The 16432-nt window shown below is 37.8% G+C and overlaps 1 protein-coding gene across 4 annotated transcripts in view; it reads right to left on the bottom strand.

Annotated features, from left to right (window-relative positions):
• The window catches only part of FILIP1L (filamin A interacting protein 1 like), a 221238-nt gene that overhangs the window by 63868 nt on the left and 140938 nt on the right, over window positions 1–16432 (bottom strand). For all 4 annotated transcript variants that reach the window (XM_009289703.2, XM_009289704.2, XM_009289705.2 and 1 more), the window contains one exon: window positions 15330–15508. In XM_009289703.2, the coding sequence (XP_009287978.1) occupies window positions 15330–15508 (179 nt within the window). The remainder of the gene's footprint in view (window positions 1–15329; window positions 15509–16432) is intronic.

Here is a 16432-nt window from a genome sequence, read left to right as displayed (position 1 = left end):
GGAGAAGTTTCTCAAAGAATTAAGGTAGAGGTCTGGATGCTATGAGAAAGTGGAATGGTGTTCAAATGGTTCAGGGTGGTTTTTTTCTGCATTCATGGTCTCAGTGTCGTCTTGTATTGGGATCCAGGTACTCCTATGTCCTAATTCTTGAAGATATTTCAGTGTCTTAAATATTCATCATATACATTTTGCCTTATCGCATTTTTTTGTGGATTCAACTGAAGAAGACTTGTGATATGTTCTCTCCAGCTTTTTTTAAGATAAACATAATTGAAGATATTTTTAGTATTTTTCTTTTAAAACAAACAGCCTCTCCCTCTCTTCTTGGAGGTAGGAGAGTTCTGCTTTATTGGGAATAATTTCTAAAAGCCTAACTGTTCCAGTGAGCTCAGCATCTTCATTCCTTTCCCCGTTATTGTTATGAACTGCTGCATGCCTGAATGCATTGGAAAGTCTGGCTGCAGTTCTCTTAAGAGGTTGAAGGCTGCATGCCTGAGCTCTTTTGAAACTATGACCCCATGTGCTAGTACTTATTTCTTGAAAATTTGACTAAATATTTCATTATAGATATTTTTAGGAGACTTATACATGGGTTCCTATAATCTCATTCTTTGATTTTTTTAGAAAGAAAAGAAGGAAAAAGTGAAGATTGTGATGTTCTACAACTATCCAGATATTCAGCTTTTGCAATAGCAAATCAAGATTCTGATTTTACTTCTTCATTTGGGTGCAGTAAGGATAGGCAACTCTTTCCGTAAGGTTTGTAAAAACAGCGTTATTTACTGTGGGGAAAAAAACTGTTTGTATAGTGAAACAAAATGAATTATGGAAGTTTGTTTCATGGCTGGATTTTTTTATTGTCCAATAATGTGCAAGCTAGGCTTTCCCCCTGTTAGGATGAACACAAAGTTTTTCTGCAATGTACTTTTACTGGGGTCAAACTGGACTCTTGCTTAATATCGTGGACACTAAAAGATACCTGTTTTCAAGAACCCTGTAGGCATTTCATAATTTAGAGGTCTTTTGCTTCTTTCTTGCATTTCATTTGAAATTAGCTGAGGGATGAGAAAATGGGATGATGATGGATAGGCACACAGACGTAAGAAACTCAATTAAAAATTGGCCTTTGTAAACATCTATTTCAAACAATTGTAAGTAACTAGTCAGACCCTTGAGTTTTGTTCTTATGCACGTCAAAGTGCATGAATAACATACTAATGCCGGGAAAGGGTAAATGAACTGCTCTGAGCTCAGTTAGTCTTGCTTCAGTGCAGATACCAGGATTAACAGGAGGATAGAAGGGCAAAGCATTGCTCAATTTAAGGACGGATGGGGAAGGAGAGCAGACTTGGCACATGATTCGTCTTTCCTCTCAACTGGCTGGAGTATTTCGTGTTTGCCTAATATCTGTCAGTTCTCTTCTTTACTATAGTTTCTTCTAATTAGTTGGTGGATCAAATGAATTTGTCTTGAGTTGTGCTTGAGTTAGTCCTAGAATCTCTTGTTAAAAACTAGTGCTGCCCCCCATTTCTCTGGCTTTTTTAAGAGAGGAATTACCCACCAGCTAATAGTTCATCAGTTTCTCATGCAAGTTCTTTTAGAACACTTAAATACCATTTAGTCCCAGTAAGGTGCTAGTAAGCTTGTTGCTTTGTGTTGTACAAATTTGGTGTAAAGCTTTTTTTTATTACTAGTTCAGCTTCAGATGGCTTCACAGACTCTTTCTCCATAAAGAAAGTCTAATGTGAAAACCTCCTTGACTTCCCTCACAGTGGAATCCAATGCTGTTGGGAAAAAATACAAATGAAAAAGAACTAACATTGTGGCAAATGAGCCAAATTTTATGCCTCAGTGTTCAGAGGAGAAGGATGCCCAGAACAATTCAGTGTTCTCTACTTTGAGTAGGATGCAGACTTCCCACGTTTGATGGATGGATTTTAACATAACAGCATTTCTGTTTCTTGTATGTTGTCTTTGCTTGCACATATTTTCCCTTTTAAGATGTCTTTACACTTAATTTATTGTAATCTGTTGTTAAATTGCTTAGCTGGCTTTGGAGAGAGTATTTTAGTTGCTTTTGATTTGCTGGTACACATTTACGTGGAAGTTGCTTTGTCAGCGTTGTTAAATTGTTTCTGTGGTGCCTTCAAGGGATTTACTCTTTTAGATGCTCTGTTTAATTAGTTTCCATTAGTGTTATGTGTGTATCCCACTCTAAAACTATATATACGATAGTTGTTTTTTGTTCCCTCTTACCTCAAACAGGTTGAATTTGAGACCTTATTCATCTCTGGCTTTTCAGTATTTACAGTGTGGACTAGTTCATGGCTCTAGTAGGAACAAAAATCATAACTTGCTCCTACAATTGAAATTCATGATTAGATGCTTTACAAAAAGTTTGAGTATTTAAATAGCTATTCTCTGTTATACTCTAGTGTGACATTTATCCAGCATGTAAAAATAACTGCAGATTCCCCTTATTTCTGCCCTTTCTACCTCTCATCACTACGTGGTAAGTGTCATTATTTTGGATTGATGATCAGTAGTCTAGCATTTATATGATTATCTCTTTATATGTGAGCTTCAACTCACAGAAAGTCTGGATATGCTTTTACAGAGTTAAACACATTTATCTTATTTCACTCTCCACTTTTCTGCTTTCCTTTTCTTGTTACAGCTCCTACATCAGCATAATTATTTCTCTCATTCTGATTTAAATACTTTATCAATAGTATAATCATATTCCTCTGAATGTTTTCTTCTCACACACTTCGAGACACATTCTATATCCATGCCCACATTTAAAACTAGACAGTTTAGTTTTTATGTTGGATTCTTGGACTTGCATTTGTATAGGAGCCCTTGCATCCTTGTTCTTTGGCTGTTTTTGGAAACGCTGCTTGGTTGAAATGCTGTTTGGTTAGACAGAACTTTGCTATTTCCTGTCAAACTTAATTAACTACTTTAATGCTTTATTTCCAAGAATACAGAGTTTTAATGATTGCATTCCTAATTGATGTGTCATCCTCAACTGTGCATGCCTTTGCACCAGGCAACTTTCTGCTAAGTTTAAACAGTCTTCATCTTAATTTTAAACTTAAATACCAGCAGCCTATTTTTGTTTTATTTTAGGTAGAGTTTGTGCATCCTATTCCAAGCATCTTTCCACAGTCTAATAAAACTGAACCCCTTCTTCCTGCATCATTTTCTCAACTACCTACTGAAATACTACTTTACTGCCTGAACCTACACTTTGGTACTAGGACCATTTCAAAGAAGTAGCCATGGAGACAGTCTTGTAGTCAAGTGGCTAAAAAGCTAATTTTGTCTCCAAGCACTTTGCAAATTCCTTTATACATTGTTATTTTTATTGTGAACAGCTCCTTCTCAGTTTTCTCCAAGAAATGCTCTGGATGCCACCTGGGTATCATAAAACCAACTATCTTTGCATTTAGTAATCAGAATACCCAAGGGCAAGGTTGTGTATTCTGTTTTGAGACTCAGATCTTTGCATACTAAAGCATTAGACTACACACTTTAATAAAATGCTGGCAGTGAAATCTGAAATGATATAAAATTAGCTTAATTCTGAGATTGGTTACAGACAAGAAATTTAGACCAGACTAATCTTAAAATTTGATAATGCTTATAAGCATATATGGAAAACAGCCTGGTAAATAATTCATGTAAAATAAATGTTATATTTTATGAAACTAGTAAAAGCTCTGTTGTTTGGAATGCCTTCTTTTCTTACTTTGCATTGGAATGCCTTCTTTTCTTTCTTTGCATCTGAAGTTAATACAGGGCTAAAGAAGATGGGAATTCATAGAGGTCAGGATCTTGAATCTGTAAGGTACATTCCTTTAATAAAACTATTGAGTTACATACCGTGCTGTTGGATGTTCACTATTGCAAGAAATGATGCTTTCCAAAATGGTATTTTAAATCTCCTTACCCTTTGGTAAACTGAGGGCTTAGGAAGCTAAATCAGCTCAGTATTTGTGCTCTTCTATAAATTCAGTACTATATATTTCAACCATCTTTTATTTCTAGGCCAAATACTGCAGTCAGGGAGACCTAAAGTGCATACAGATGATAACAATAGTCTTCACTGTCTTTTCAGGAGAGTTGAACTGTATAAACTCTGGGTTTATTCGTTGCTCCTTCAGTCAGAGCTACAGTGTTGGCTGTTACATTGTGTTCGGAGATCATGAGAAAACTGGGTTCTGAACCAAAGATGATCTATATAGGGCTGATATTTCAATAAGTTGTGGATGACTAGCAATTAATAACATAGATTTATGGATGTGGTGCTCTATTACAATGGTGAAGCTTTGATGAGTATGTTTACAAGGTCCTTTGAGTTTTAATATAGTGGTTTTCATTAAGTTTGTTTATAATTACAGTTTTTATTGGCTATACTTAAATCTAGTCTATAAGGATTTTGAAGGTTTATAGCGAACTTAAAGAGATATAAAAAGTTAAGTAACTTTATCCAGTGAATGTGTTTATCCAAATATGTCATCAACCTTCTCAATTTCCTTTTTAGAAGGCCAGTTAGGGACAGACTGACTCATTCTCCTGTCTGACAGAACACGAAGACATCCAGAGTTTAGCTGGCAAGACTATTGAAAAAAAGGGAGAATTTTAGGATTTCAGGGAGTGTGTCTTGCTTCTCAGTTCCCCAGTTGGATGTAAGATAAAATTTTCAAATGAAAAACATGTGAAATCTTGTCTAAACATCTGAATAAAGGATGTCCCAATTTCCTGATGACTTAAATGCAAATTGTAGGATCTGAACATTCCTAAAAGTCATCTTAGTAGTCATAAAATTGTATGTCAGAATAAGGTTTACAGTGCTAAGAATTTTCTGATAACCCTAAAATTCTTAGCATACAAATCAAATTGAAGTGAGAGGAGGGTACAAGGTCTCCATTTCGGCTAGGTTTTATTTCCTTTTCCACAGGATCATCTGGTTTGTTCAGGTTTTTTCCCAGGTTATGAGGAGGAAGGAGGCTAGCATAGCGTGTAAGGAAGTGCAAGTGAGATAGTAACAATTATGGTTGACTGAAATGGAAGGATAGTTCAAGAAAACCACTGTTACCTATACCCTGATAATGTCTGTGGGGCATGTGTCTTTCCCCAGTGACTTGAAGATACTGTGAATCTAAGTGTTGAGGCTAAGGAATTTCCTAGTAGTGTATAAGAGGCAGGACTCTGACTAGTTTTAAAAGATAAGAGCTCTGTTCAAGTTGCAGGTTTTTAATCAGCTCCCATAATTTCAAGCCAAATGTGTAACTTGAAAGGTATTGGCAAGGAAGTAAATAAGGCATTGTTCCAAAGAGCAGTTTAGTGCTTTTCTTTTGCAGTGACATAACCTCATGCTGTCTCTGCTGAAGCTACTAGGAGTATCTTGGGCAGAGAATGAGAGCAGACCTCTGCAAGGTGTATCTTGTCAAGCTCATATGCACATTTGAAAACAACCATGTTTCTGGATTCAGTGAGTTTCCCTTCTTCTCCAACACTCTTGGCAAAGGTAGAGTCTGGGAGAAGGTAACTGATGCTAGGCCAAATTTGGCAGACATAAATCAGTTAGCTGTCTGGGTATTTTCAATGTTACTGTCCCTTTGGCACTTATAATTTCCTATTTGGGGGGGGGGATAACACTTTTCTATGGCAAAATACTTCCCCTCTTCCCTTTCAGTAGCCTGATCATAGTGACCCCATCACAACTGTTGGCTTGGTTTTTTTTTTTTTTGTGGGGGGGTTCTGCTTGAAAATTAATGTTGCCAATCATCAAGTGATGGTTTGAGAGCCTTTAGTGCTAGAGCTTTCTATTGTCAGTACGTCTGTACAAGCTCTAGCTTTTACCAGTTGTGTTCCCCAGCACAAACTTTTCTGTGGGATGGTGAAGGGACTGGTTAAGTCTCTGCCTGCTCAGTCTTTGGAGTTCCTTCAAATCATGCCTCACAGGGGCCGTTGTGTCAGGTTTTTATCCCAAGGGTGCGCAGTTGAGACCTACCACAGACGAGGAGTGGGCAGTTCTCCATTCGGAATAGTCCTTAAGCAGCAGACCTTACTGCAGCCCACTCAAACTCTCATCTTAGGGTTTTATTTGCTATGGATCTCGGCTGGGTCTGTGTCTGTGACCAAAATGGGTGCCTTAGGCTTCTTTTTCAGTCTTAGCCAAGTATCTAGAAATCTTTCAATAGAGTAACAATCGTATCAGGAAGGACTGTATTGAGTTGTTAAAGAATTATTGAATTAATAGAAAAGTATAATTTTACTTATAACAGTGCAACTTTTATAGAACAGTTTTACAGGGATTGAGACCTTTCTGTATTTTGGACATTTGAAATGAGAAGCAAAATTGTCAACAGTATGTTTGGAGAACAACCCTCTGTTGCCAGGGATGGGACTGGATGATCTAATGTTTTTTCTTGTATCTACTTCCTATTACTACCATTCCCTACTCCGAGCCATCCACCTGTCCTGTCCCCCGCTATATAGGAGTCTGAAACAGAAATTTTAAAAATGAAAGTTCATATATCCCTCCTGACCTTTTAGTTTTATTTCTGAATTTATACATATTTTATGTATAAAATAGAATATTTGGCTATGTATAAAATAGAATATATCTGGCTTTTTTCCAATCTTCTTAGCACAAAGGTTTCAATATTGAACATACTTTTTCAATGTGTTCACGCTTTTGGTCTTCAGACAGTAAATAGGTTATGTGTTACCTTGTCCAAGTGTGTGGTGTTTCCCTGAAAGGTTATAGTGTGCATTTCAGGCTCAAGAAACAAAAAAATAACGTACTTATGTGAAAATTGAAATTATCATGTAAGAAGATTTTGGTGTTTATTTTTAACAATTTTTTCCAGTAATCTCTGTCCTCAACAGATTTAGTGCTACTGATTTTTCTTGTTTATTCTCTGTTTAAAATTACTGTCTTAGCACAGAGACTGAGGCTGTGACATTTTTCTTAAACTGCTTCAGTCTCCCATGCATGCTTCTTTCATACGTGTATATAATGCTCAGAGATTTTTGTAGCTGGCCATAAGTGCATTGAAGCTCATAGTATGCCATGGGAAACTTGGTTATGGGTTTAGACTGCAGGTCTTGGTAACTGATGCGTGACCTGCATTCTCAGTTCTCATGGCCATTTTTCTCTTGCCTGTTCTTAAGATATGAAACTAATTATAGCACATATAAGTCACTTAAATTTTTCTGCCACAAGAAAGATCTTAACTTCATTGAGACTTCTCCACACTCGAACAGGAGTATAACTTTTCCCATAGCAATGGTTTGTTCTGGAAACTTATGATAGTGTCAAACTTTCTATCTCGGAGAATGATTTATAGATTTTTCTCTCTGTCTGATGTTGTGTGTTTTCTTTTCAAACTCCAGTTACAAAATCCTGTTCCAATTTCTCGCTCTCTCACAGACCCACCCTGCAATGAATCAGAAGTGCACCGTGTCTTTTTTTGGTCACAGGTCTTGGTGCAGTCATCCACTTCTATTGTTGCTTATGATTAGACTAGTTATGCTGTGCTGCACATGGAGCGGTGCACTCGGTCTTATTTGGAAATGTAAATTGGTGACTAGAGCGAGTGCCCCATTACTGAGGGCAGCGCCTCACCATGAGCATATTTGGCCAGTGCTTCATCGTCCGCGCTGGTCACTGGTTAGGTTCCAAACAGAGTATATGGAGTTGGTGTTGATTTGCAAGAGCCATAAATACTCTGAGACTTGCCAGCTTGGAAAGATCATCTTTCCCTTTGAGCTCTGACGCTACCATTAAAAGTGCTGACCAGAGCTACCACCAGGGTGGTTTTCCATGATCATCCCTTTCAGGAGAATTTATGGCCTTTTGCAGGGAGGGCATATGGCAACCACCATCGCTTTCCCCTCTCGTGAGGGGAGAGAAGGTGGCAGCGTAGAACAACATCGTTTGACTAAGGTTTTTCATTGTGTCCTTCCCGGCCTCAAAGTACACAATGGTAGTATTGGTTGGTAGTCATGGCAGTGTGCCTGAAGCAGTGAACAGACATCTTAAGTGCTCAGAATTAGAGAAATTAAATGTGAGCCTGACTTCTCTCTGTCATTCCACCAATGTCAGTGGAGTTGCATGAGAAACGGTTATCACCTAGATCTTGCATCTGCTTGCTGATTACAGTAGGTGGAATAATTTAGAATTATGGATCTAGAGAATTTCTCAGTTGTGCTAACACTGAGTTGAAAGCCCTGTTTCTATTTGTATTTATTCTTAATCTTTGCTTTGAATAAACATAATGTGACCTTATTTAACAGTTTGGGGGGTTTTTTAATCCCTTTGTTAACCGGGATTTTATTAATTTATTTGCTTTAAGATAAAGTATTTTAACCTTCCATCATGCGCAGAAACTGCTGTAGAAATCTTTGAATCCTTGAATTTTGACAAGGGTTTGATTTCACAACATCTGTTGAAAGTTATGTAGTGCAATGGTACATAGTTTTTCACGTACGAGCATGAGGTAATTAATCTGTGTACATCACTTCCTTGAGTCTGTCTTTGTGCCTCAGTGGTATTATTAGTGGGACTGTCCCATCGGGGTGTAATGCAGAATAAGAATGCTAATATTTTGCTTGTGGTGGGTCTCTCTTACTCACCTACAGAACACTAGATACCCATGAAAAAGGTCAAATGTACAGAGTTCTGGCATCCATTTCACAACTTGCAAGACATAGTCTCAGGCATATGTAATATATAGAACTCATTGCCAGAAAGCTAAAAGGAAATGATTGCATTTGAGTACAATGCAATCTACAACAATAGTTTAGTGTGCATGAAATTAAAAACTGCTGGTAACACATGTAGAATAAATAAGTTGACAGTGTTTATTTTTGCTGTAGCTTTCTATAGAGATAAGATCCTGCTTCTTACAATATTTAATTGGCTTCATTAAGAAAAACAGCAAATATTAATTTTACCCACTGTTATAGAATATTGAATTTTCCAGAGCTTGTCACGCAGTATGTTGTTATTCTAATGTGTGAATGTGTCAGAATTAAAGTACAGCAATGTTACACTGACAATGTAGTAACACACTTCACCTTTTAGTGGAGATGGTTCCTTCTCTCCCTGATGCCCTGTTCCAGTTTTCAAGTGTTGTTCACTTGACCTACTGTGTGTAGCAATTACTTTCATCTGACACTTTAAAAAACAAAACAAAAACAAACCACTTAACCTAGTGCACTCAGTTTTTATGAAATCACATTTCTTACCTACTCAGTACCTGAGCAGAATTATAACATAATATGATTTAATTTTGGTACGTTTTTGGTACGATGTTTAGTCCATGTGTTAACATTGCATGAGAAGGTAAGAGTGCACTGTAAAGGTACACAAGAGGAAATACATAGCCTTAATGCAGTAATGAGAGTGCATCCAGTGAAGAGACATAGAGGGGTGAAACAGCTAATGTGGGGGGTGGGGGGTGGGGGGTTTAAATTTTTTTTTATTTTCTTGGAGGTGCTATGAAGAAGAATTTGTGAGACTTACATGTAGAAAGGCTCAGGTAGAAAACGTGCCTAGGTATGACAGGCTGAGTGACAAGCAGTATGACTTTGTTACCCCAGTTTTAAGAACTGAGGTATTAGAGAATCTTAAGGATGAAGCCAAGGGCAGGGGGATAAAAGACTGAGTTCCCTTCTAGTCCCATGGAGTTGGGGATGATGGCAGGTTGCTCACAAATGGTGAGATTTGTTGTGGTGGTGGTGGTTGGAGTAGACTGGAGTCATCAGCATAGAGGTGATGGCTGGCTTTGAGTTTCTGTGAGGAGAAGTACAGAGAGTGAATGGATAAAGAGAAGACCTAAACAATAAGACCCATGAGGTCCTATGGACAGAGTAGAGGTGGACAATGAGAAGTTTCCAACTCAGAGTACACTGTGGAAACAAAGAAATGAGTCCAGCTGGAGTCGCAGAAACTCTGTGTGGGTAAGATGGCAAGGAAGTGCTGAAAGCTCATTTGTGTCTAAGGCAGCCAAAAGATCAGACAGTGAAGATGGATTGGGTTCAGAGGTTTGCCAAAAGGGAAGTTATTGAGCCTTTAATGAGAGCAGTTTCAGTTGAACATGGGGCAGAAGCCAGACCAGAATGATGCCTACAATGAAACTGAGGGAAAGGGTCTCCTGGTGAGGATGGCAAAGACTGCATCAGGAGCCCACGCAGCCAGCAGAATCACTGTCCCTTGGAAATCTTCAATAGTCAGCTGGACAGGGGTCTGAGCAACTTGATCTGACTGTTAAGTTAGCCCTGCACTCAGCAGGTTGTGCTGGAGACCTCCAGAGATCCCTTCTAGCCTGTATCACTCGACAGGATGTCATATTAAGTGACTGACCTTGAGGGGGTGCAGCAGTTGGAGCAAGCAGCACAGGGGTTTATGGTGTTTTGTCAGATGAGAAAGACTACAGTTGTGAGACTTCTGCAGGTTAGGTTCTATTTTTTAAGCTTGGTGAATGCCGACTCCTCAGATGGGTATAATAATAACAACTTTTATCTTAACACTGAAAATGCCTGTTACTTGATGTTTTAAGAAGAAATGTCTGATATAGTGGAATAGAGTTTGGTTGGCTGGCTTAGGTTTTTTCACTTGCTTACAGCATAAGGAGTAAGTTTCCTTTTAAGAAATATTAGGATTATCTTATATGTAAATAATTGTGTTTTCTTCTTCTCTGGACTATGTTCTCTATATGACCTTTGTGAGTGTGAATTCAGAGCTAAAATGAAAACTTATGATGGCTTTCCTCCCTGTAGGAAAAAAAATCCCGCATCTTAGTAGATGATCCTTAAACTAAAGATCTTATTAATTGCTGCTATACCAACCTGCAAAGTTTTGTGCTAATACTTGAATTCCTGTGAGCAGCATTTATCATAACTGCCTTTAAAAATCTATTTATATTGCTTATTAGCAAACTGCTATTTTTTCCTGTCCTGTTGAACAATGTACACTTATTTAACTGGTGTATGTTCATAATAAAGCTTTACCCTTTGTATAGTTGAGAGTCTATATAGTATATAGAAAGTTTGAAGATGGGACACACCTATATATTGGGAGATTTCTTCCATTCCTCCAGTTTAACCCTTGTACCCCAAGGTACCTGTGACTGGTTTCTTCCACTCATACCTTCATTTCCTTTCAGTATTCAGAAAATGGGGAATAACTGTGCTTATGTAATACTTAAAACAACTTGAGATTTGCAGAGGATAAGGGCTGTGTAAGTGCTAATCATTTTACTATTTTACTCTCTCATTTCTTTTTTTGTGTGTGTGGGGTGGAGAGTAATATGTAAATGTATAAATACTTGCATGCACATAGCGTGTGTTTTCAAACAGGGCACATGTATATCTGGAAAACCTTGTTTCATATTTTAGCTTTGTAAAATGCTTTCTAAAATAGCAGCTTTTATTATTTAATTGTACTACAAAAATATGGAATGTGGATAAATATATTTGGACAAGTAGGTACATGCTCAGGGAAGATACAGTGGAATCTGCATTTGAATCTAAAGTAAGTATTCTTCCTAGTCCTTAATTCTGCCCTCCATCCCTCAACCCCATGAAATGCCAGAGCTTCTAAACAAGCTCAATGGCTTTTATGCTATGGTTCTTCAGGTGCACCCAGTAGTCTCTGTATCTAGCTTCTGGAGGTTTTTTACGTTCTTGTGAGTTTGGGTGCTGCTATTTCTTTAGGCTCCAGCAATACAATAAAATTTTCCCTTCTAGACTCTAGCAGACTTGGTCTAGTACACTACCATGCATGTGTAGTTTGTCTTTGTGTTCCTGTCTGGTCTGCACACATACAGAGTACAATTCCTGTTGAAGTGTAAGAAAGACCTATCCAGTTGTTGCCCATAGGCCTCCTTTTCTCCACAAAACTGTTCCTTATCTGATAGGAGTTTGTCAGTGGATCCATGCTTTAAGTACATATGACTGAAGACTACATATGACTACTTTTACGTACTGTAGATGGGAATAAAGTCCCTGTAGTGCACATAAAAAATATGTTGGGGAAAACAGTTTGGGTTATTCCTGCCTCGGGCAAAGGCAAACCTATCCGTGGGATTGCTTTTGCTCAAGGACCTGGGTGTACTTGGTGGATAATGCGGAAGGATGGGGAAGTCCGATGTGTACCTCAAGGGGATTTGATTTTGAGTGAGAATAGCCAATGGTCTGAATTATGTGATGTTAAGTACTACATAAATATAATGTAGTAAATATAATGATAGTAGCATGATTTTATAATATATAATATTATATATTATAATGATAGTAGCATGATTTTATCATTCTTTTACTGGTAAATGTCTGTTGCTAAGTCTTGAGGCTCTTTTCAGTTTGGAAGACCAATCTTTGTCTCATAACTACAACAAGACTGTGGAGGATTAGTTTTGGCTGTCAACAAGAAAAACACTTAAAATGTCTAAAGGGTTAATATCAGTTCTCATATCTAGAAAGCTGTCACTAGTCCTGTCATAAGCTTAAACTCCCAAATCTGACAATGTACAATTGCTGAGGTCAAACTTAGTCTTGTTGCCTTGCTATGAAGTCAAAGGGGTTCTCGAATGATTAAGGTGAAGGGTTTTTACTGAGTCAGTGAAGACTGCTAATATTTTGCATGATCCAAACATGTTTTTAAACTCTTCTAAGGAGAAATGTCATGTATGGAGGGACTAAGGCGGCAGAAAGGCCCTAGAGATGGAGGCTTGCCTAGGTTTTGTAAAACATGATCGTCTGATAAATTAGTTCACCACTAAAATTTTCATTTAAGAATTCTTCAGTTCTGTACTTCCTGAGCGCATACGTAACAAAGAGGAAATGCTTTCCATCCTCCTTATTTGAAAATATATTCAATCATATGTAAGAGTTGGATCTGACTGATAGTTTCTTTATTCTTGCTGTCCAGAGTAGTTTTCAGTGCTTCAGCATCACTGTTCCGTAACATCAAAATTTTTTTCATTTTGATCATATAATCACGTATTACTCATGTACCTTGTTTGGCTTGCATGCATTCTATACTCTTCAAGGATATCTTTAGCATATACTGTAGCCTTGCTGTTTGAAAAAAGCAAGACGCTTTTTTGCTAATTGAACCGGAAGTCCAGGATTTTGTTTTGAAACTGAAATACTGTTAGGAATGTTATATACCCTTCCACACTTGGAAGAGAATACTGCTTCTGGCTGAAAAAAGAAGAAAGTTCATTGATGAATACTTAATGCTTTTCTGAATATTTTTTTTTTTAATTGGGGGGGAAGCAAAAATTCATTTGTCGTTGCTTTATGTATGAAACTTTTCATAGAGTTCTATTTGTTCTTAATCCAAATGCAAAATTCACATCCTGAGATGATTTAAATTGGACTAAGGTTTTTGAAATGGAAGAAAAGGTCACTTTGCATATGGGGGTGTGTTCTGAATGTCAGGTCAGGCAGGCTAATGTAGAAAGAGCTGTGCCTTAACTTGCTGAGTGTTTTTTTGATTGTGGGGGGTTTTTTTGTTTGTTTTGGGGTTTGTTGGTTGGTTTTGGTTTGGTTTTGGTGGTGTTGTTTTTTTTTTGTTATGGCAGGCAATTGTGTAGAGATCTTGATGGCGACATTACTTGGCAAACATTTTGGAATCAGCTCAACATGTGACATCACACCCCCTTAAGGTTTTCCACATAAAATACGTCCTCCAAAGAAAATACAAAAATTGAGACTTAATCTGAAATCTATTATAACATCCTCTAAGGTCTCATTAGGCACCTCAGTATTCCTGCCCCCCCTCCTCCCCTGTTTCCAGGCAGATAGACTAAATGTTGCAGGTAATAGTGGTAAATGTTTTATAGTCTTCTTGGGGGGAATATGGAGGAGGGGCAGGGAAGAAAGTTTTAATCCCATGTCTACCTTGTTTTCACAAGAAAAAAAATACAAGGACACTGATGCTTAGTCTTTCCTTCTGTGCAGCTTTTCAAGCTGTGTAAGCACGTGTCTGATGTAATATTTTGCCACTTTTAGCAACTGTAGTTGTTTAGCTCTGTCTCTGAGATGAGTGTCTCATAGTTTTTGAGAAAAAGACAGCAGAGATGAAAACTGCATCTCAGGTTTTGGTTCCTGACATGATAATGTTTCACAAAAACAGTTCTTACAGAAAAAAAGTCAGTTCTGTGCCTTGTGGGGGGACTTTGTATGTGCTTTTCTGTGTGTGCCTGTGCTTGCCTGCATCTGTGTACATTTCTCTGGGAAGCAAAGGGTTTTTTTTCCCCAGCTGCTTTAATTGCAATCCATAAATATGGCTGTGTACTCAGTGGGAAGCATATGTGCTATCTTTGATAAACCTGCAGGAGAGAGGTGTAGTGTGAAGGGTGAACACTGCCAAAATACGTGGAACATGATGTTACACAGGCAAAGCAGAGGAAGAATTATCTATGCATAATGTGAGTTTAGAATAGGCTTGACGTTCTCACACCCAAACATTTCCATCTGGAAGCTGTTCCTAAGCGAAAGGAAACAGACAGTATTCTCCTATCTTCTGGAGTAGCTATCCAGGGAATAGGAAATTCTCTTCAATTCCCCCCCCTTAGGATGTGTTCAGTTTTACTGCAGATTCAGAGAAGCCACAGTTTAAAGTGGCTTTTTTAAAGACAGTACATGACATTAAATTCTTCTTAATCCTTCTTCTGGGAATTGGTATTGAAACCCTCACACTGTGCTTAAACAAGCTGTAGTGCTTTTAGGTTACAAATAAAAATAAAGTTGGATTTATGGCTTTTATGCCAATTCTGATATAAGAACTTTATGGTGTTCTTATTTTCAAAGCTTTCTGCAAATTATCCTCTGCCTTTGCTTCCTCTCTGTATTTCTGTGGTCTGCCCAAACACTTCTACTTTTCCTCATGTCTTTTTCTTCTGACATCAAAGGCTGCACGCCTGATTTCATATTCTGTTACTTACATACTATAGTGTACACTGAGCATCTTAAACATGCTGAAAGGTTCACCTGTTTCATGTTGGTTGTAACTCTACACATTTGCGTATCTCCCTGTATTCTCTGTAGTATAACATACCTGTCGTCCTGCCATAGTGCTGAAGAATCTGCCAACCATTTGACCTACCTTACCTGCTGATCGAGCTGTAGACACTACTGTTATTTAGGAGTAATTAGTCAAGGTTTCACAGCTGAACTCTCAAAATACAACTCTGCAAATATTTCTGATTTTTAGCGGATGCAGAATAAGAAGGTGGACAGATCCTTAGACATAATGTTAAATTGTAGGTATTTCTTAGTACTATGGCAAGAGGTAACCTTACCTTTCACGTTCTTGTTCCAGTAAGTTTGTAAACTCATCGCTTTTTTCCATGTATTTGCTGTGCTTCCTCTTCTCTTCTTCTAGTTCATACAGTGTCTGTCTGTGTGATTTTTCTACCATTAGAAGTTGCTCCAGCATTCGTCTGTGAGTTTCTTTCTGTTTCTCTACAACTTTATCAAGCTACAAAAAAAGCAAAAACTCCTGAAGTCTTTTGAAACTCTTGCTTGCTCAGGCTTTCATTAATGAAAGATTTTAAGACAGGCTTAATAATATAAAATGCATTTAACAGCCTAATGGCCAGGTCCTTTGGTATCTGTTTGGAAAGGGTTATTTAAGTCTGTCAGTCTAATTCTGACAAATTAGAAAAATAAGTTAAGGTATTGTTTTGCAGGACCCTCAGTCACCTTCTGTTCCTCCTCCTGCCATGACTGATCCCCAACAGCTACTAATTAACAGTTACTGTTCCCAGGGCTGTGCTTTTCTCATTGATCATTGTGGTAGAGAAACAGATGTCTTGGCAGAAGAAGCCTTTGCTTCCCACAGAAGTAGACTGACTTCTGGTTGAATAGAAATAGCTGCCTCATTTGTACCTGCACAGGAAATGAGAGCATTGAATTGTCTTTGTAAGGTAGACAGGTAGATCAAAAAGCAGTTTTCCTCTGGTTACACAGTAAATGCATGATAGGACCAAGAGTGGAAAACAGTCCTGTCTCCTGTCCTTACTCTGGGCATGGCTCTGGGTTTCTGGAGTAAACAAGCACTAAATTTTGAAATGGTTGGAAGTATTTTTATTCATCGGTGGCATTTCCTGTTTTGTTCCTCAAATTTCACATGTTGTAAAGGGTTTTGCCTTGAAGATGGCACCTTGATAGCACAGTATAAATATCAAATTCTCTCCCTTCCCCAAGGATTTCTGCTGAGCTTCTAAATATTATTATATAGTGATATTTTAATTTAAATAATTATTTTAGGGTTTGGTAATAATTTTTAGTTTTTCTAAACCACAGAGGTATTTGCATAACTGTTCACTGGAGTTATGCTGTTAAACAAAATGATTTTCACAAACAGAGAAAATTACCATTCTGAGGATTCTCTCATAATTTT

This window comes from Aptenodytes forsteri, unplaced genomic scaffold (genome assembly GCF_000699145.1).
Source record: "Aptenodytes forsteri isolate BGI_AS27 unplaced genomic scaffold, ASM69914v1 Scaffold61, whole genome shotgun sequence".
In the NCBI taxonomy this organism is placed as follows: Eukaryota; Metazoa; Chordata; class Aves; order Sphenisciformes; family Spheniscidae; genus Aptenodytes; species Aptenodytes forsteri.
This window is presented reverse-complemented; position numbering and strand designations above follow the sequence as displayed.